The 22,306-nt window shown below is 44.0% G+C and overlaps 1 protein-coding gene across 1 annotated transcript in view; it reads right to left on the bottom strand.

Moving 5' to 3' along the window:
- The window catches only part of LOC142576801 (nose resistant to fluoxetine protein 6-like), a 57,467-nt gene that overhangs the window by 11,027 nt on the left and 24,134 nt on the right, over window positions 1–22,306 (bottom strand). Inside the window, exons 7-13 of the mRNA XM_075687050.1 lie at window positions 16,366–16,459; window positions 15,993–16,079; window positions 13,350–13,518; window positions 10,992–11,074; window positions 8,320–8,442; window positions 4,693–4,813; window positions 1,355–1,544 (exon numbers count right to left, since the gene is read on the bottom strand). Coding sequence (XP_075543165.1) covers window positions 1,355–1,544; window positions 4,693–4,813; window positions 8,320–8,442; window positions 10,992–11,074; window positions 13,350–13,518; window positions 15,993–16,079; window positions 16,366–16,459 — 867 coding nt within the window. The remainder of the gene's footprint in view (window positions 1–1,354; window positions 1,545–4,692; window positions 4,814–8,319; window positions 8,443–10,991; window positions 11,075–13,349; window positions 13,519–15,992; window positions 16,080–16,365; window positions 16,460–22,306) is intronic.

Raw genomic sequence — 22,306 nt, 5'->3', positions numbered from 1 at the left:
GTTCGTCTTTCTCTGGTGGCGTTCCTTTTCACATATCTCGCGTATGTACATCTCCTTTCTCTGCAGTTAGCGAAGGCTTTGCAGCTAGCCCGTGTTCGCTCCGTCTCTCCGTAGTATGCTGTGGCAGCTCGAAACCGATATGTGTTCGAACTGCAGGTCGTTGATCTAAGAATACACTGATTGGACTCGGTACATTTAGACACACAAACATTGGCTTATTGCTCTCATGATTGCGACCAATGTTGTTTTTCGTGTGAAACGTTTCGCTCGTCACAGGCGACGTGCATTTTCATGCGCCAGCCGCGTCCCCAGCTCCTTAAATGAGAAGTACCATCAGCCACAACAAACTTTATGATATCGAAGCCCAAGCAGGTCGGCGCGACATTTTATGCGTATGAGCTAGACGTACCCGATAACCTGCTTTTTCATGTCTTGTTAGGACACAACGCCAACTCATCAATGTCGCCGGTGGTCGACGTGATCGCTGCGAGCACGGATCCTCCAGCTATCGCTTTCGAGTATACAATCACGATTTCGCGTCTTCTCATCCGCCGCGTCGGAGGCCATCTGTTGCGCTGCGCAAGCGAGGTTAGTCGAGTGCGCGTACTGCACCGAGACGCGCGAAATCGCGCGAAAGTGATCGTATCCCTGAATGCAACAATATATTTTCAAGCTGGCAACGCATAAATGGGCCGACTACGCCGAGCGCGCGCCGGCCTCGGCGGGCGCTGCCATGCTGGTAGCATGTTTACATTTGGCCAGCTGTACCGGCGTTCGATTTTGCAAACTTCGGGCAGGTTCGGGTTGTCTTGGGATCCCAGCCCATGTGACTTCCTGTCAGAACCGGAACTAGCTGGCTGCCATCTGGCCGCCAGCGGGCTGCCAGAACTTCGAAAATCGAAGAGGCCCACTGTATGGCAAAGATGATGAGACGACGACAGCACGACGGGAATAGGGTGGGAAAGCTGAAGTGACTAAGAGAGAATGATCAAGACAGTATCGCGAGGACGGTATGAGAGCGAATGCATGTATAGATACATCCACAGATAGAATGCATAGATAGATCCGCATTAAAATATTGAATTTGGCGTGAATTTTTATTCATGACTAGAACGTGCTACCTTATGCCATATCAAGATGACTTTAGTTAGCGAAGAGACAGCATGCACAGCTAGATGGGTTAAAAATTATCTCGCTGGTCAGTAATGCCCAAAACAATTCCGAACCACAAATACTATTTAGGAATTGTGCAAACATCATGCGAAGTTTGGTACTCTAAATACAACAACAATTACTATTCTATCCAGGTGCTTATTTATCGGTTTAGTCAAAACAGAAAATATAACCATCTCACCTCCTCGTCCCGTAGCACAGGCCAAGGTCACCCACATTAGAAACATGCTCCACAGGATCCGATCGAAAAATGTGGCAGAAAGCTTTCCAAATTGTGTGGTCGGGTCAGTTTCTTTGTACCACGCAAGCTTCATAAAGATGCAGCACACTCCACTGGCGATAGCGATGCACCAGGCAGCAGCTTGGAATATCTGAAAAGGAAGCTATTCTGTAATCGCTGGTAGGCCTAAAGTATGAAATTATCTTTCTCTTAGAAGACAACTTTTTTTTTTCAAAATACCAGCAAACATCCGGAGCCAGCACTCTATCAAACACTTTCAGACTATAAGTTGTACATAAGATGTTGCGCCATTTCTGGCGAATACTAAACATGCCTGTGGTCATGAAATGATCATAGGCGGTGCCTAGTGGACTTTGGAGACGTTCTGACAGCGTCACACAACTCGCAGAACGCGCCAAATGTTGCCCGTTGCCTGCCACGGGACAATAAAAGCAAGCATGAAAAAAATTGCTTGCATAGCTCAGCCGCAATAAATCTCAGGCCAGATATCTCAGTACACAGATTTGCCTTCCACGGAAAGTTCATCAGCACCGACATTCTATCCGAAGAGTATCCGCTGCGGCCTCCGGAGCTCAGCTCGTAGGAACTTGTTGCTACGGGCTGCACCTGAACCCGATAAGAGTGTTTCGAGCCGAAGTCGAGACGGAAACGCTGAGGAAGGTAGCAGTTTCTGGAGCACGGATTGTACATTAAAGAACCCTCCGTGGTGGCTTATTGGTTATGGCACTGCGATGCTAAGTACGACGACACGGGATCAAATTCCAGCCGCGGTTGCCGCATTTCTATGCGGTCGAAATGCAGAAACGTCCGTATACCGTTCATTGCTGCACGTTAAGCCACCCAAGGAGGTCCAAAATAATTTGGACTCCCCCTCTACGTAGCACGGCGGGCCTCACAATCACATACTGGTTATAAGGGCCCCGTGTCGCAGAAAATGCAACGTTGGCGTCCCGCGTCAGCGTCCGGCATCGAACGTCGTTTCGGTAAAAAATATTTCGAACCACGCATACCCAGGCCCTCCATGTGGCGCGAGGACGTTATTGAACTAATCGAATATCTCAAGCTAATATACGTAGAAAAATTTAAAGGCGATTTACACACAACCTATGGATATGATAGCGTCGGATTGTAATTTGAATACACGGGACAACACACTTATGTTACGGGAAAACTCAAACAAACCCCTTCTCCAGCGTTTCTACCATCCATAGACCAACCACGGCATCCGCCATTTGCGCGCGCCGGTACGAGAATATCTTGGCTGCTACGGAGCGGCGCGCCCAGTTCCTGCAACAGCTCGAGAAGGCGCTTGCCTCCGCCGCATCGCGGCCCACTCAAGACGCCGCGTTTCTACGAGAAAGCCCGCCTTCGTGCATCGCGTTCGCAGCCAGAGTTTCCTGGTAAACATTACGGTTACATGCGCTGCAGTTGCCGGGAAGCGTGAGAAGCAGTCATGGATCTTTGAATGCCATTGCGTTTCAGTATTAAAAGCGAAGCTTAAGCGTCCTCCAAATTATTGTCAAGTGAAAATCCAAAAAGTAGTTTTCTTTTTAATACATCAATTATCTTCTTTATGTTCCTTTTCTCGTTTGGTCCCATTATTCCTTACTTGCTTTACCAGGCAGTACATAATACGTACACCTGATTAACTTCACTGCCTTTCCATTCTTTGAAATCTCGCTCTTCTTTTCTCATTGCTTTTCTGTGAGACAACAGCGAAATAAGGAGACGAGACAAAACGCAAGCCTTTCCCTTTGTTTTCTCTATTGCTAATTCTTTCTTTAGGGCTGGCTTTAATGCGCCAATGGTTTCCGCTTGACAATCTTACAGCTCCTAGAGGACAAAGCAAACTGTTGGCGAAGATGCAAGATTATCCGAAAATTACTATAGAATGAGTATAAATGCCGTACACTTCTTCCATAAACTCTGCATGCTGTAGCACACGCGTTCTTCAACATTCATTTTCTCGCGCCTTATTTGTTATCTCCCCTCCTTGTCCTCGGTTTGTCATACCCCACGTCATAAGTTGTGGCGCTCGACTTCTAACATACCGACCCATGTGGCCGGATAAAAACGGATGGCCCTTCGAAATAAGTAATCGGCATGGCTGGCCTAAACATAACCCCCAAACAAAGGTAACATTGTCACGTGGTAGTGACTGTGACGAACACAGCAGCAAAACTGTAAATGGCGAAACTAAATCTTTATTGGACGAACTTGCGCCCTCAAAAGCACGTTACACTTAAAGTACAACGATAGCGGCGAACGTAGTCGCCGACCATCAAAAATTTGATCAGCGGGTCAAGCGCGTCGGCTTTTATACATCAGTCGTCGAAAGTTCCAGAGTAATCGCTGGGACCCGAGTGCCTTCCACAAAGTTCTGAACTATTCGCGTCGCGCATACTTGCAATGAGATTACACAAGATTCGGTGACAGACACCGCATAGAACGATCGATAGGATTCCAGAAACTTCCGATACATGCAGGCGCGTCCCGCGTTGTGCGATAAAATTTGTTAGGCGGTGAGACGTGGTCGTCTGATGAAGATAAACAAGTGCACGTGTCAATATTTCATGAGAAGAAACTATTTAAAATTCAGCTCCTTCAAGTTAGATATGCAATTCGAATATTATATGTTCTGGCAATTTTCTGAAGAGCTCAATTAGTAATAATGATCGAAGGAAAGCTGCTTAAACTGGTCAGAATCAATAAGTACAGCTTCATCGGGCGTATAGCAGTAAGTTATAGGTTTTCGGTTGCCGTTCTGGTCTTATGGCTTATTATACCATTTATTGGTGTTGCTTTTTTTCTTTTTTTTGCTCTAAGTGTCCGTTTAAGGTTGACTTTTAGCAGTCGAAAAGGCGAATCATAAGTCGAACAGGTTGTGTCAAACTCAATTTAACAAAGACAGTGATGTTTATTCCGCCATCACGTGCTCCGATGAAAAGCTGTGGAGGTGGAAAGCCACAAAATACTCAACAGAGTTCTGCATCGTGTTGGAACATAGAGGCAGAAAGATGCAAACAAGCGGAATTTTACAGGCTTATTAGATTTTACTGGATAACGGTCCTTAACAATTTGTGACAAATAATGTGGACGCAACATATCAGCACAAAAGCAACTCCGTTGGCTTAAATAAATTAAGCGAGTAATTAGAATGCCAGTTACAGCTTTCTGTGCACTGCATGTCCATGAAATTCTCAGTGTTGCAGAGGCAAGACAGAAATACGATTGAAAGAGAATTTTTGCCAATTATTTCATTTAGATTGCGTACTTACGGGAGATATCTTCTTGCCCTTGAACCAGCCTAAGGAGAGGAATGTGACGCAGCCCATGAAGTAACAAATGGCGTGGTAGAAAGGGTAGAAGTAATAGCGGAAGGTTGTTTCCATAAACACCCTAGAGAAAAAACATGAGGTGTTAGAGTGGTTGAATCATGGATAGCTGGACAACATCAAACGACGAACAACACTCACTCCTGTGGCAAAGGTTTACGTTACGTTTGTCAGCGCATGAGTGGCGTGTAACGGGCGTAAGAAATCTTACGCTGGAACTTCAAGTCAAAATGTCCTCCAGTACTCTTTATTATTTGTCCCATGGCTCATTGTTTGGCGCTAAATATGCGCGCATGAACATCGCGGCGGACTGTGTCAATGGGCGTTGTCCTTGCCTCTGAACCCATGCTTCCACACAGGCTTTTTTGGAGTGCACTTCTTACGAAATTTGATTTTGACATGCATGTGCCGATGATCCTGAAATGGAGCGTCTGTTGCATATTCCGTATGCGCAGTTGCCAGCAAATAAACTTTTCGCACAACGACGCGTTCTCACCTCATATGCTGGCAATTTTTGCCACACGTACATCACGCTTGACATTAAAACATTGCCGTAGTCATAGCTACAATAGTTCTCTGAATGGATTTTTTTTTCGACATTTGGAGGGAAAGTTCTCCGCCACATCTAGTCGCATTACCGGCTTCGCTGGAGTACGCCAAAAGAATAGTACATATTAGTTTTATCGGGAGGCACACTCAAAAGGAAACTAACCAGCACCAGTGAATACTTTTGAGCATTATTTAAAAAAAATAAAAAATGCGAAGGGGGGAAGTCGAGTATTCATTTAGCGCGATGTTAGATTTAAATGGATTTAATTTAAAGGTTAAAAGCCGCTGCATGCGGCATTTACCATTACGTCCACTCACATTCTGTATTCTGTGGAAAGAGACAAATAAAGAATATTATTGCTATTAATATTAAAATCAACGAGCGGTAGCCGTCGCTGTGCACCTCTTACGTGCCGCGCACAAGGCATATATATATATATATATATATATGTATATATATATATATATATATATATATATATATATATATATATATATATATACCTTGTGCGCGGCACGTATGAGGTGTACAGCGACGGCTACAGCTCGTTATATATATATATATATATATATATATATATATATATATATATATATATATATATATATATATATATATATATATGTATATAAAAGCCTCTAAAGTTCCGGCGATTCTATTACATTTAGTACCTACCTAATAGCATTATACGAGTCCTTGAATTCTACTAGATGTAGAACGTGAACACGCCTATATACTACCTCGTTATTATTGGTGCCTAGCTGGTCTGATCTTATATATCTTCGAGTTTACTGGCTTAGGCAGATTTATTTGAATATCCTTAACGAGGCTCAGCAGTATCTTTTATGGAACGTGTGGACTGTGTTTGATATTACAAGACATTCCCCGACAGCTGTCTTCCCAGCAAAACCTAAGCGCACCTTGTATGAGTTGAGTTGCAGGCAACCGAATCCTGCTCCTGTCATGCAGCAGCGGCATTCGTGACTTTTCGTCATTCCTTCTATATCTCGGTGCTATATGGCACCGGATTAACGCCGAACTTCGAGATCGGTCTGATCTCGAATGCCATGTATCCACGGTCGCGCCACCAGGTGGCGAGATCGTCTTATGAGCGAGATTTTCTTTTGCCGGAGGTAGCCCCGAGTAATCACTCCAAATGAAATTTCATTTGAAGTGATCACTCTTAATTCTTCAATTAATGATTACCTCCATAGGTATATATGGCGTCCTATGGGGGTAGTCAGGGTTCCCCAACTATCATGCATCAAGATTTAAATGTATGCATATACCACGTAGCTGGATAGAACCAAGGTAATGTTGTTTGCCGTCGCTTGGCGCTACTGAGATTTTTTAATTGTACCTAATTACATAATTAGTATTAATTAGGCAACTTATCAAATATTATAACTAGATTAAAGGTATAATTGAGAAAATTCTAGAGTAACATGAAAAACTCCCGATACAGCTCTCTATTATGCAATACGTGCTACATAAAAGTGTTTTTTCCAGCTTAAAACATACGGGCTCTTATGTGCCAAAACCACGATCAGGCGCGCTGTTTAATTTTGACCTCGTGGGGTTCTTTAACGGGCACCGAAATCTAAGTACACAGGTGTTTTTACATCGACTTGAAGAAAGCACGCGAATACACGCAAGGTGCCACGAGCGGCCAGTCATGCGGCAATATTGTGTGTATTCGATCGTGGGCTAACTGTGTCATGGATGACGCAACGTGCTGCAATTATTGCCAATGACCTGTCGCAATTACCTAATTAGTGAACCTAATTAGTCAAAAGTAATCATATTGGGCGAAAGTAACGTAATCCTAATTAATGTGAACGAGCATCAAGTAATACGCGAATACACGCAAGGTGCCTGGAGCGGCCAGGCGCGCGGCAGTTTTGTGTGTGTTCGTAAGCTTCTTTCACGCTCGAAAAAACACTGTTATGTAACAGGTAGTGAGCAACAGAAAGCTGTATGGGGAGTTTTTCATGTTGCTCGGCAAATTCGTCATCTGCCCTTTTCATCTACTTATAATATTTGAGAAGTTAAATAATTCATTAATACTAATTATGGAATTTGGCAGAATGCGAAAATTAATCTCAGTATCTCCAAGCGACGGCAAATATCGTTAACTTGGTTCGGTCCAGCTACTTGGCATTTGCATATTTTAAGTCTTGGTGCATGACCGTCTGTATAAGTCTGTATATGACAGTGCCCTGATGACTAGCTATGTAAACTAAGCCTCATGATTATGATCATATATAGTGAGGTTAATAAAAACTAATAAGATTAATTAGGACGAAATTAATTAAGCCAAAAAAGCTTCTTAAGACTAATGAGGCTGAGGAAGCTTAACAGAGACTAAATAATTATTGTATAATTAAGGGTAATTAGGGTGATCTAAATAAACCTAATCAATATCTATTGAGGGCGTTTAAGAAATATGGAGCCTAATTTTGGTTGATTAATATTAAATTCATTAATACTAATCAGGTGATCTAAGATTATTTACGATTGCATTACTTAAGCCCAATGAAGATTAATAAGGGTAATGAAAATAGTATTTATTATATTACTTGACGGTAATTCATATTAATTACGATTACATTCAATTAGTCCAATAAAATTAATTCCGACTAATTAAGGTCACTAATTATGTAATTGTGACAGGTCATTGCAATAATTGCAGCACATTGCGTCATGCCTGACACAGTGAGTGGCTGTGTGCGTAACTCAGCGACGCAGTCAATCATTCGTTACTTGAGTGCAAGATGAGCGACTGGAAATAATGCTTACGCATTATCTGACAAGTTCCACTAGGGAGTTTCTGCAGTATTATTTATTTATTTATTTTTTCGTGGAACACCTTGGCTAACGTTATCTGGGACGCATGGTAGGAAAGTCCAGTGCCCACTACATGGTCGGTACGCACCAAAATTCACCCGCGTACGTGCCTGCAATAGTGAAGCCGCTAACGCTTTCCTGAGTGCCTTTTTCACAAGGTATTGTGTACTTACTGGATAGACTCGACAACCACCACCATGAAAGGCGTTTTGTTGTTACCAGCCACTTGCCACGTGGCAACTGAACATCCAACCAGGGACAGTAGTGCAAACAACGTGACAGCAAGTCGTGGCCTCCTGCATAGAAATAATACATCAGCGACGAAAAAGTATTGAACTGAGCATGCGCTTTTAATTATTGAACTTCGTCTGTAAACAGACAAATCCGATTCATTTTCACAGCGAAGGCTGTGAAACAGATTTCCGTCCTGCTTTCGGTACATAGGCGTCATGTCGTCGCACAAACACCAAGGCGTCATACACTTATATTAACACAAAAACTCTCTTGCACTTATCAATTTCTTTTCTTCTTCTTCTTCTATTAGCAAAAAAAAAACAAGAAAAGCAAATGCTACATCAACCACCACGCTCGATTCGCACCTCGCTTAGCTTAGCAGCACGCTCACAAGAGCTGTTGCCGCTGCGAAGGATTAAAATAAAGAGATCTTGCTTTTTCGCAAACGTACTGAAGCGCGCAGAATACCCGGTTACCGGCGACGTAGGCGTCAACAGCAAAGCTCTTCAACAGATGTTTTCGCAGACCAGGTTAAGTACCACCAACCGACCCTGCCCCTTCGCGCTCCTCCCTCGCTCATCCCCTCGGATTCCGGCGTCAAACGCAACTTTCATTCCCCCCCCTCCCCCTGTGCAGCGCGGTTGAGGTGTCCTCTACTGAGAGACAGTTACTGCGCTGCACTTTATCCCACCTTTCACCTCCCTCCTTTAAGAACCTCCGTTAACTTACGTAGTCCCAGCTTCAGTGGTTTTAGGCGGACGCTACGTCACATGCCTCATAGAAGTACGAGCATGTAACAAGCAAAAATTTTGCAACTGGAACTCCCGGAAGCGGAACAACCAGAAACTCAAAGCCGGGAAGGGGAAACTGCGGAAGTGGAACCGGTACGAGCACCGAATGAGGCAGCAGTGGCGTACTTCAATGTCTCGCGCTACTCAGCAAACGCAGCGGTGGCGCGTGGATGGAGGGGTTTTAGTAAATAGCTGACTGGAGTAGCCCGATACCCCCTTATGGGGTAAAGTTAATAAAGGAACTTTGTTATAGGGATCAACTATATTATACCTGAAAAAATGCTGTAACTTGTCGGCAGCAACAAAATCGTTGAAATGTAGCCCGGTTCTTATTTTCCTTTGATGAAAACACTCGCGTAACACGAAAATGCTTCCGTCGCGTTGTTGTTTAACAAAGTCTCACAAGATATCGCTACCAGATTTGCTACTGCCGCCCTCGAGACGTCCCTTTGAGCATTTTCCTTCCTCCATGATTTGAGGGATGGCCAGCCGTTTGTGCGCAGGCGCGAGTAAGAGCGAGCGCGAGAGAGAAAATCTGGCGGTATTTAGCAGTACGGAAGATGTTTCTTAGCGCGTGTTGTATGCATTTGTCCCCTAGGCATGCCGAATTTGTTTACGCTCCGACGCTGGCTGCCCGCACGGTGAGGCAGTGGGCCCTGACGCCCCATTTGGTGATCCCTGTGTCTGAAGGTGCGTCGGACAGACTTTCTCGCGCCTGCGGCGCTGGTGCTGAAGCAGTCAGGCCGGATTAAACCTTGCTTCTACCTTCAAAAAAAAACATCACTGATTTTTCCGGGGGAGCAGTAGGGTGAGTAGCAGAGGCGCGTTTAGACTGGCGCACAGGCATATATGGGACAATTCTATAGCGATTCTACTAAGGAGGAGCCACATGCTTGTAGAGCCCCGCTTGCCGCGCCAGCTGCTGTGGTTGATTGATGGATGCTATGAGCGTCCCCTGTTGAACGGGGCGGTCGGTTGCGCCACCAGGCTCGTATTATATTGCCACCAATGTTAACAAAACGAAAAAAGAAAAAAAAAACGCAGGATGAATTCTTATAACCAAATTTTCTGAACCCCTATTGTAAATTTTGTTTTTGTACGCCTCCGTTTTTTGTCGTTTCCGTACTCTCCTTCCACCCATCCTCCAATCGCCTCTTATTAACCTCTATTGCGGACATGTTTACTTTCCCCCTGCTTCCGCTGAACCCAACGGCTTCAAGAAGGCCAGTGGTGCCTAAATCAACCGCTGGGCAGATGTCTTCACATTTCAATAAAACGTGCTCCAGCGTTTCGCTAGCTTTACCGCAGCAAACACATCCTTCTTCTTGCTTCTTATATCTCGCTTTATAGGTGCGTGTTCTAAGCCATCCTTATCACGCTGCGAAAAGTAATGAGCTTCCTTTCGAGGTATCGTAAATTGTTCCTTTCCTGGTTTCTTTTTTTCATCTTAAGTAGTTACTCACGGCAGGTTCATTTTTTTTTTTTCATTGCCGCCACCCATGAGATTATGTCAGACTTTCCGCTTCACGTTCTTCATTGCCGTGTTGCTAACCACACAGGCCGCATACTTGCTGGTAAGCTTCCTACAGCCCCCAATGATGCGCGCCATCTGCCGAGAGAGACGTAAATCACGGCCGAAAAAATTGTCGGCTCGGAAGCCTCGTTCAGGCACCTTATATGTTCTCCCACCGCGCTACCGCTCACGCCTCCGGTAACTCGGTATTCCATGAAGGCTAACACGTATACGGACACGCTAAAACTATAATGAATTAGCCTATCTTTTAAAATTATAATGTGAATCCGACCAGCGAACCACTTACGTTTTGCATATCAGAAGTACTAGCAGAGTCACAAGGAAAAATTGAAAGTCCACTGACAGGTACCACAGGTGAGGAAGCAGTGGCTGAAAAGGAAGAAACCGAATATTACATCAAAGGAAAATAGCCGGCATTTCGCGTAGTGACCACGCCGCCTGCACATATATGTAAATAAATACTAAAAGGAGCAGGAACGTGTTAAGCGATATGTGGAAAGTGCATTTGTGTATACACTTAAAACTCGATCTAACGGAACACGATTTTACGAAGTTCCCCATCTAACAAAGAAATGTACATTCCCCGGCAGGTGCCGATAGGGTTCAATGTTATCATGAACCCGAATTAACGAAACAAACTTGGCTGAACTTGATTTAACGAAGTTTTTTCTGAAATAAACGAGTGAAAAAGCGGTGATTTATTTCTAATTTCGACACAGGTGGTCTCTTCTTCGAGCGTGCGCTCTAAAGCTATCGCGTTGAAACATCTAGGCGCCATGGTCACATCCCTAGCTTTATTTTGACGAGGCGGCAGCCCGCGTCCATGCACAGAACAGCCGACTCAAAGCCGCCTCGGCAGGGGCGGCGGTAGTTGCTTAAGTTATTTCATGGTGTATGCAACAGATGACTGGATTAGCGGTAAATACAATACCGCGGTAGACTTTGCGTGTTGCTGCGTCAGAATTTCAGATTTTGAAGGACCAAAACATTCCTTTACGAACTTCCCGATTAAACGAAATAATTCGAGTGTGCTCATCACTTCGTTAAATCGAGTTTCCACTGTAGGGATGAATGGTAACCTTTTGTTGCGAAAAAGTGCTGCGGACCGAAAGTTGCATTCAACTCTTATAGATACGTTTTTTCTTTATCCTATGCCTTTTAATTTCGCTAACAGAATATTAAATAGGAATATGCCTGAGAAACAATGAATCGTTTAATTCCACTGCGCGCGCTCTTGTGCGGTTCAACCTTCGTTTCGCTTACTGCGGTCGAATGTCTTTTGTCGTGCTACTTTAAAGTGATTTAGATACTTACCGGGTAGCTTGCAAGGGAAACATTAAAACGCTTTCCTATGAATTCGCAAAAGTACATAAAAAGTCTTGCTACCAGTGATTCAGTGACCCTGCTAGGCATAGTATAGCGTTTGCTGCACTGGAAGTGGTAGTGAATTTTCCACCGTACGTGCGAAGACAAAACGAAACTAGCAAAAAATAAGTAATATTAATAGTGACTATTACTGGGAATTCGCATATCACTGAAAACTACGAGCACTAGTGCATGCTTTGGGATCCGTGCATACTGCATGGTAACTTCCCTAAGTTCCCACTTGGGGAAGTACCACCAAGTATTTTCAGTCCCTTTACACTATCTTATTACAACCAATGCATATTTATTATAAGATACTATAAATCTCTTAGCGGAATAAATTAAGAGCAGAACACATCAAGGACAGTTACGCACGCTGAGTATGAGAGAAAAATGCTGTACGTTCGGGGCTGTTCTGTGACAGAGCACGCGCAGACACAAACAATATGCGATTATAGTGCTAACAAGTGAAGCCTAAAAACCACTTGAATAATGTTAAAATTCAAGAAATCCGATTGCGCATCCCGGTAAGGGAGTCTCGCGGGCTATACAAGTCATTTGGCGCTGGCACGACAGTGCAGGGGAACCAGCGTAACGCAAGCCCATGCACTATCTGTGTGATGTCGGGCAGAGCGGTTCGTTATTCGTCAGTTACTGCGCGACATGTATGCTGCGTGCTCCTACGCTTCCATATTATGTTTTCGCTCCAGTATTATTTAGAACATTTATTTCCAAGTTTCTCTTTCTTTAATAACTGTGTAATATGAAAAGGTTGGCCTCATAAAAAGCCAGCTATTCCAAAATCATGGATAAGAAAGTTAAAAAAAGGATGGTAAATAAATTAGAAGACACAGTAAAAATCCACAACGGAAATAAGAAAACACTAACAAACAACATGCATGGATCCCAAAGGAAATAAAGAAAGAAAGAGACAAGATTATTAGCGTGCAAGAAAACACAATCATAAAGAGGTCGCGGGTACATATAAAAGATTAAAAATGCACATACTAATATTCACGAAGACTTTAGCAAATCAGTGTAAATCCCGTAAAGCCCTCAGAGCTAATGACCGTTTTTTGGGGCACGTTGTTCCAGTTGTAAAGAACAATTTTCTGTATAGAAAATGGGAATTCGCCGTGTTTTGTTGTGCTCTGTCGGATTAAAATATATTGTGCCAAGGTCAATTGCGATATGCATTTTTTTTTGCTTTCTTTGTTCTATTTCGTCCTGTTGTGCTGAATAGAAAAGGAAAAGTAAAGTCGCAACGTAGTGTTCTTACCAAATCGTCATCGTGGTAGAAGTAATTTCGAACCTGTGCCAAGAGCGACCACCAGTTTCTGTAGACCTCATCATCCAGCTTCTCGAAGAACTGCGGGGCCTCAGGCCCAGACGCAATAAGCGGCAGCAGGTACATACACATTAACATAAAAAACAGCGGCACCAGTGTCCTGCGTGCGAAGAGAAAGGCATTAAGAAACATTAGCTCTGGTCCTGTGCATTGAGGCTATTTCCAAACAAGTTTACGTAGTTAAAGAATACGAAAACAACATCAAATGCACAGGCATCGGTTAAGCTACTGTGCATCTCGCTTATGTGCAAACATGCTTGCATCGCTCAGGAATAAAAAAAACATGAAATGCACAGGGTGGACATTAGTCCGGATCATTTCGGTTATGCGCAACCATGCTGACAGCTCTAAGGAACAAGAAAACAACAAGAAAGGCGTGGGGCGGACTCTGGTCGGGTGCATTTCGGCTATGCGCGAACATGTTTACATGGCTGAGGAATACGAAACAGCAGCAGATGCACAGAGCGCATATGTGTGCCGCCTTCTCGTCCTCGTCATTTCGCGCTGTGATTCGTTCACTGTGAATCAGAACCAACTAGGCCGCCAACGAGCCTTAACAAACGAAGTGCACAGGATGGGCGCTGGTTCTGTGATGGGCGAATAAGGGTTACGTCATGCGTTCTCGAATTTCAGGCCAACTGAGCCTTTTGCATATGTAATCATATGTGCAGCAAACCAACTGATGTCCAGCCTCCGTAATGTGCATTTTTGGGTTGTATTCGTATTCCTTAGCGCCGCAACCATGCGTCACAATGACTATTGTTATTCTTACGTTTGCATACATAAAACAATCACAGAGAGGGGAAACATAGATCTAGTTGCCTACTGCCACCAAGTGGGAGGGAGGGGGGCACAACGCCTGTCAGCTCTGCAGACATAGAAAAAGAATAGTGAGTGAAGAACAGGAGAGAGTAACAGGGAGGGCCATGGTGAGTGCAAGAGGAAGAATAAAAAAAAAGGGCGGGAGGGTGTAGAGAACAACACAAGAATAACACGTGCACGTGTGTCACACACTTATCTGGTGGCACTTAACGCCCTGGAAATGGTCCACAAATTAGAACAAAGTTAGAACAAAATGTCAGGCTATAATAGGCAGTTTTCATTTTTCGCCTTCAAAAACGGCAGATCTCTGTGTGCTTGATGAGGCTTCGACGCACGAACCGCGGGAAATAAAATGTGATGCATTGTCGCACATGGCCAGCCAAGTGAATGCTATAGTCCCTGCAAAGTGCAGCCCGCTTCGCAGTGCAGGGGAGACCGTTCTTCATTAAACTACTGTTTCCATTGCGCTGCAGGAAGCAAATGATGCACTCAGCTTCCGCCGTTGTCGGTGTAAGCGCTCAGCCACTATGACACACACAACTACAGAAAGCTTCAGTAACATGGCTCTAAGGCTCGGAGGTAAATCATGCCCACCAACACGTGGAGGAAATGATCCGGCTACTGAAACTCGCTCATTAGGGTGCTATCCAAGAAGGTGGCGGAGGTAAGCAGACAGTAACCATCTAGTTGGCAGGAAACCTGTGGACGAATGCCACAATACTTTGTCCGAGATGCCAGTCGGTCCGCCTCTTCATTGCCGGGAATGCCCACGTGCGACGCTATCTAAGGACAAGTTAAGGACACTCCGCGAGATGATTGCGCGCATGGAGTTGGCAATGGTTCGCGCGACAGTCTCTGTCTGGCTGGTGCAGACGACTAAACGCTAGGCGTAAGCCGCTCAGGAGAGCAACCTTGCCAATACCACTAAACCAGCATTGAGCAATAGTCTGTGGATAGCGGTTTGTTCATTTGGGCACTGCCACTATACGCAAGTTCGAGCAGGCATGTGCACTTGAGTAATAATGTCTTCTTTCTTTTGACTGCATGCTGCCATTATAGACTTATTTTTTCTGTACCTAGCCACAATGCTGTTTAACGTGGCTTGAGACAATATTTTATAGAAAGTGGTGCATCAAACGCCAATGCGACCAACGGCAGATTGTTTGTAATCGTCTCTTCTCAGTGAATGCTTTTGTACTGTACTTAGTTATAAGAAAAATCCAATTACGCAATTATATCAAGTCGATCTATAAAAGAAGAACGAGTCCAGAAAATATGTCATACATAGAAGATAGCTTCATGATAACAGCCGGATTGAATGTTTTATAGAACACTGCAAATTTTCCAAGTACAACTTATGCCTTAATGAATATCTTTTCTAAAATGAACATAGCAAATTGGCTAACTAACCGTACTAGAATAAATATCTTGAGTAACTCAGTAACTCAAGACGACTGCGAACAGTGTGGTTCCTATGAATAACATTCTTTAAAATTTGGATCGTTATTTACTGGAAACGCGCAGTATTCGCACTGTGCTCGACCACATATCCTTGGAGCTTCATCGCTTCAAATGTATGTTCGCTTTGCTGGTTCAGTCAGTCTTCAACCACTCGGATAGCACGAGATGGTGGCTGAGCCTGTGGCGCTATCTATATTACACTTCCCGAACTAACCACTGCCAAAGGCACGCGGAGGGAGCGTGGAGCCGAACTTCTCTTATATTTATCTTATTTTTCTTATACGAACTCACCTAATGAGCCTCCTAACCACAGCCATGACGAAGATGACAACTCCACCACGCTTTTGCTTCGAAACAACGCACGTGAGGAGAAAGGCACTGTAATAAAAAAGAAGCAATAAAGACAAGTTATTTCCCTCTATGAGAGTCAATATTTACCTAAACGTTCTTCACGCGGTGTTTAACGTTCCCCACGAATTAAATTTTATGCTTTTTACGCACGGATAATATAGTGATACAAACTAAATGTACAAAATTGGTCTCTTAATAAGGAGTAAGTGAAACAGTCCACACTATTATCACCACGTGTAACCCTGAGGTGCTGGTCAGGAAAAATAAATCTTGTTCATTTGCATACAAGAGTAGCTTGGGTGGGCACGCTCACCTTAGGAAGAAGAACGTGTCGACACTGATGAATCCGGCTGATATGATTGTGATGTCCCAGCGATCGCCGAGAGCGACGTTGTTTATTAGGCGAGCTGAAATAAAATTCGGGATAGGATAAAGTACAACTACTACCAGATTCACACTGCGCCCACGAAAGCAAGGTTACTCAGTACACGAGAACGAGCCTCTCAGTTGACCTTTTCCATGCTGCGATTGAAGGGAGCGAGGGAGGGCGACGGCAGCAGTGCGCTGTGACTGGTTTATTGAGTTTAGCAACCCAAAACGGCACGGGAGATTTTAGAGACGCCGTAGTGGAAGACTTCGGGCCAATCTTAACGTGTCTGCACCCATAGAACCCTGTTCTTTTGCATTATTCTATTATCCGGATGATTCAGCGTCAACCGGGATTTGAACCCTTAAACTCGTTCTCATCAGCAGAACCCCATAGGCACTGAGCCAGCGAGGCATGTTAACGGTGCGCTGCGCTGGCTTATATCTAGGCTTGTGTTTTCGGAAGCGGGCCAGGAACCCATCGAGTTGACTATATTTTTCCTTAAACATACATTATTTTGAAGTGAAGCGTAGCCCGCTTCAAAACTTAGTGGAACGGACGGAATGCCATCTCATGTCCCCGCGACCACGGACGCAGACATGCTATGGTACCAATAACGTGTATGGGCCGTTAGTTTCTTAGTACACAACCCGCCGGTTCGGGCAACCGCTGCGCTGCCACAAAACATAATGTGAACTCCCGCGACAGTCGTAAGGTGCTGCGTTTTGTGTCAGTGTGCGTTGAAAGTTTAGTTTGAAAAACGACAGCTAAGGTCAACTCAGGTGCCAGAGCAAGAGGTAATTGTAGAATTGGAAAGCTGTTTTTCGTTCGCCATGCGGAAGACTCCGTCAGAGTAGATGAACTTTTTTTTCATTAGCAACATTCCATGACATTCCATGTCAGTAAATATCTTTGAACTGTTGTCCTCTCCTTTCTCTTGTTTGTGAATGATATTGTCAGGAATTATGAAAGTACCAGAAGCAGTATTCACACAGATGAGATAGCGCTATTCCTTTTATAAGACTTGCCCGTGTGCTACAGACGAGGTCCAAATTTCAGCTTGAGTAACGTAACTTAACACTGTTCTCGTAAAGACAACATTTTCAGATGCCTAATACTGTCTCGATGAGTACTTCGGTATGCCCATCCATGTAGCATTCGCCTTGCCATTTTCGGTGAATGCGCGTGATATACTACGTTGTCATGTTGGCATATGGGGGTGTCCTGATTTGTTGCTCTGTCCGTCTACAACTCTTGGCCAGTGCATGAACGTTTTCTTTATTTTTATTCCTACATGGCTAACTATCTAGCGAAAGGCTACCACAATGTCAGCTGTTGGGTTTGTTTAAAATAATTAATTAAAAAAATGTGGGGTTCTATATGCCAAAACCATGATTGGATTACGAGGCACGCCGTAGTGGGAGACTTCGGGTTAATTTTGATCATCTGGGGTTCCTTAACGTGCACATAATGGAGGATAAACGGGCATTTTTACATTTCCACCCCATCCAAATGCGGCCGCCACGGACGGGTTTCAAGCCGGCATCGTCGGACTTAGTAGCGCTACGCCATAGCCACTACGCCACCCCGGCGGGTATTGAGCGGGTTTAACAACCTCGTGGTTGACGCATTTTATTTAGCATTTCTAGATATTATGGCGTTTAAAGCGCTGGATGAATCTGCGTCATTTTTTTTTCTTTTTCTGCTCTTCCTACAGCTATTTCTGCCCACCACCAGAACGATGCGCTCTCCTCAGCCGTGATAACGCTTTACACAGGTTAAATCACTTCAATAATCGAAAGCAACTGTGCGGTCAACGTGGACTCTCGTGTTCGGGGCATCTGTGTAGGTTGTCTTTGTTTCATAATCTTGGTGTGTTGGTAATCCTTCTGTTTTGTAAACTTTTGTGCACTGCGTTCTTTTTAAATGTGATCAATTTCATGTGGCTGTTACTAATGTTCTCGTATCGAAAGAGCGAGTCCCATTGATATATCAGCTGAGACCGTGTTATTATCTATCTCCTTGGTGTTAGTGAGTTTATTTGCTCTCATGGAGGCTGAAGTCCAATTAATTCACAGTATCAAGTGCAAATGTAATGTATAGTTCGTGGTATATTTTTAAAGAGCTGTAGGAACCGGCAGTATTGTGCGACTACGAAGAGTATGTACCACTGAGAAAGGTATTGCGAGCCAATTTCAAACCAAGAGAACCTCATGAGTTCATCCTTTTCTCAGGGAAGCTTAGTTTTTTGTATATGTCCCGAACCAGATTCGTGCACAATGTCTAACATGTAAAATGCTAAGGAACGTACTGACCCTTGGACTACTCCTTCATAATTAAAGCGCGAGAGCGTGACTCTTCGCTTAACCCCTTCGTCGAATATTCGATTAGTGTCCGAATGCTTATGGAATGAGACTGTCACTATTTTCATGAATGTAGATATTTCTTTTCAGTACGTACTTTGTATGAGTGACAAATGTGAGTGCGTGATAAAAACTTCCACCATTTATTTTCACTTCTAGTCAAAGTGAAGATTTGCTAAGCCTTCTTCAAGCAGGCAGCACGGATAAAAAAAGGTAACTCAAATACTTATGTCGCAGAGAATATAAACCACCATAACGTATTTTTCACGTTGCGTGCCTCTTGTGCCTTCTTTCCCATCGCAGTAATGGCCAAATGTAAGGAGCACGCCAATGCTTCCATATAAGTCTGAAAAAATATTCATTTTTAGGTGTACTTTTGCCGAGGAAAAAAACGTTCGGAGTACTTTTCTGGTTGCACGGAAAAAATTTTCCCCACTAGGCTCTCCACTAGTCAAGAGAAATCAACAAGCTGTTGCCTGCTCCTGCAGGTCACGGATCTTTTTATGCGCCGCCACTTTTATGCCTCCTCAATCTTGCTTCAATGCTGGGGCTCACAAATGGACTTCGGATTCAACGAGCACGTTTAAGTTACATGTATTCGAGTGGAACACTGAATGTAAGAGGCAACCTTAGACCACTGGACGAGAAGTTGCCGGTTCTATTACTTACAGCAATGGAGGGCGGTGGCAGCAGTTCGACATGTGCTTAAGGCGGAAACGCCGTGGTCACGAGTTTCGAAAACACCCTAGGTGATTAAACCTAATCTAAGCCCTCCTCCATGGTCACTAGTATAATTAAGAAGTTAACATAATTGACCGTCTATTTGGTGTGGGGCTTGTAGCATTTCGTCATGTATATTCGGTAGTCTCTTCGAAGCCTCATATTTGCATGGGTTTCTTTTCCGCCGCGGCTGAGCACAAGATTGCATATCTCAAAGGGCGACGAGCCTATGGGCAAACGTGTCGGCCATCCTTTTTCTGATTGCTTTTTATTGCGAGTGAATGACTGCGTTTGTGCACTATCATTAAACCAGCGTCCGTCCACAGTTGCGTAGGAGCGCCTTTCCGTCTGAGCCAGTTCTTTCATGACAACGTTCTCGAAGGTGCCAAGTTGGCTGCTATTTGCATTGAGCACTTCGCACTAGTTGCAATTCGACCGCATCACATCTAGACTGCCTCGATCGTAAGTGAGGTGCCATTTCTTTTTTCTTTTTTATCCTGTTGGGAATAGATCGATGAGGGCCGCCTATGTGGCTGAACTTGGTACCATTTCAGCGACGTTCGTTCTACCTCCAGGCAACAAGCATCCAACGAGAACATATCGCATAGAAAAGCAATATTTATTAAACAATGTTCTAGAGTGGCATCTAAGGGGCTGCCGTTCGCTGTTTGCGAAATACGAGGCGCACGCTGGAAGAATAACAACAGCCGACTTGCCAGTTGGGTTTGTGTGAAACTTGAAAGCACAAAAGTCCTTAATTAGCCAGGTCAGGCAGGCGGCAGAGGCCAGTGGGGCCCTGGACTGAGAGGCTCCGACCACCCCTCCTTCAAATATTTTCCATTGCAATAAAGTTTCTATTATTATTGATTCACCGGTTTTGTTTTGCGTTCGTCTCCTACACTACAGAGGCAAAAACATTGAGCCCGTCATGCTCAAGTTTCAGCTTGCTTTTTGTGGGCGCATTTACATTGACGTCCAGTATGCATAGCTTTCGTATTATGTTGGCAAAGTTGTCTTACAGGAGCCTCCATGCCTGAGCAGGTTACGGGAACCGAGGAATAAGTGCACCTAGCAAAATACTGAAATTTAGCGACATTCGTGCTTTCAGTGTTCCGAGTGAGCACTAGAACAACAAAAACTTCCTTGCTGATAAAATACAACTGTAAAAACTCAACTCTCTTGTCATTAAATTCCATGGCAAAATGCCCATTTCTTTTTAGTTTGGAACAAAACTAGAAGAAAATGAGTAATCAAAACACGTGCATGCATAGACAAGCGCACCCCGAAGTCCCCAACAAAAAAGAATTAACTTGCTTTGGCGAAGAGAACATTTTTCAATAGAATAAGCGCCAAAATTGACGGCACACAAGAAGAAATACAGACAGGACAAGGCGCTTCTATGTGTGCAATCAATCTTGTGTGCCGTCAATTTTGGCGCTTATTCTATTGAAAGCTATGCACCAACTAGCCCCACAACGTGTTTTACTGAAGAGAACATATTTGAACAATCACACAATGGAAACCAACGGGAAAGTCAGTCCGCATAAGGCAGTCATGGAGAATCATGCAATCATATGCGACTTGCATAGTATGTAGTATACCAGGTGTTTCTGCGAAGAGTTGAAGTAATTTAAAAAAAACGGTCATGGCAGATAGCACAATTTTAGCCCTTGAGCTGGTCTAATCGAAAAGGCAGGCATTACTCACGCGAGAAATCGAAATGCACTATCAATACATAGCGAAAATTCACTGATAAAGCTTTCAACTGGTTACCTTACGGCGCATATTCCAATTTAAAAATTGTAGCCGGTGGGACCGCAAGAAACATTTACCTGAAAAGATTTGTGTTGATGTCAGTGCTATTGAGATGTGCGCCATCAAACTTGCAGGAAAAACGTGTGGTCGTTCTACTTGCATTTTTAACAAAACACCGTTTTATGCATTAAAGCACGAAGGTGTCGGCACAGCCAGTGTATTTATTTGAAAAGCTCGGGAATTCATATCTCGAAACTGGTGTCACCCTGAGAATTGGTTCCAATTGAATCCGTCTTGCGACCCCGTTGGCTACAATTGGCAAGCTACATTCAATGCCGTAAGGCAATTTGTTAAAAACTTCAGTAGTAAATTTTTGTGAAGTAATTGATTGTGCCATTCGGTCACTCGTGTCAACAATGTCCGCCTATTTGAGCAGTACAGCACAAGGATTAGAATTGTGCTATCTGCCACACATGGTTTTTAAACATTACTTAGTCTTCGCAGAAGCACTCAGTATATAAAGTATATGGTGTAGCTGAAAATGTGAAAGTCAACATCCCACAACTACGACATTGCTCTGTTGACGGATGCGGTAGTGAACAACAAATAATATAAAATGAAAAGCGCGCGTCAACCAGGAAATTGCAAATATACGCTATGCGATATGCGCGCTATCGGCAATCATTCTGTGCGTTCTCCGCCATGAAAATTGCATACGAGTCACTTCGGTTCATCTCATTTGGGCTAAATGAGGGAGAGTACAGGATCCTGAAACAAGGCGAAGCACGTGTTCCAGTTATTCACCTTTTTTGTCTTGCAATGCCTCTCCTCGCAGCGGTAGGCAACAGCACTCTAAGAAAAATCCCGCGGAAAACGGGAGTAACTGGGCAGTTGGTCCTAAAAAGGGCGCTTTCGTCCCTCAAGGAGCTGCATAAATGTGCGTAACGTGTGCAAATTTCGGAGAGTAAGTGTTTAGTCCCTGGTCTGAATGAGAGCAACGGGAGGACGGACGACAACAGTTACTCCTCACGCACTGCCCTGTTTTCTTC

Source organism: Dermacentor variabilis, chromosome 1, assembly GCF_050947875.1.
Source record: "Dermacentor variabilis isolate Ectoservices chromosome 1, ASM5094787v1, whole genome shotgun sequence".
Taxonomy (NCBI): Eukaryota; Metazoa; Arthropoda; class Arachnida; order Ixodida; family Ixodidae; genus Dermacentor; species Dermacentor variabilis.
This window is presented reverse-complemented; position numbering and strand designations above follow the sequence as displayed.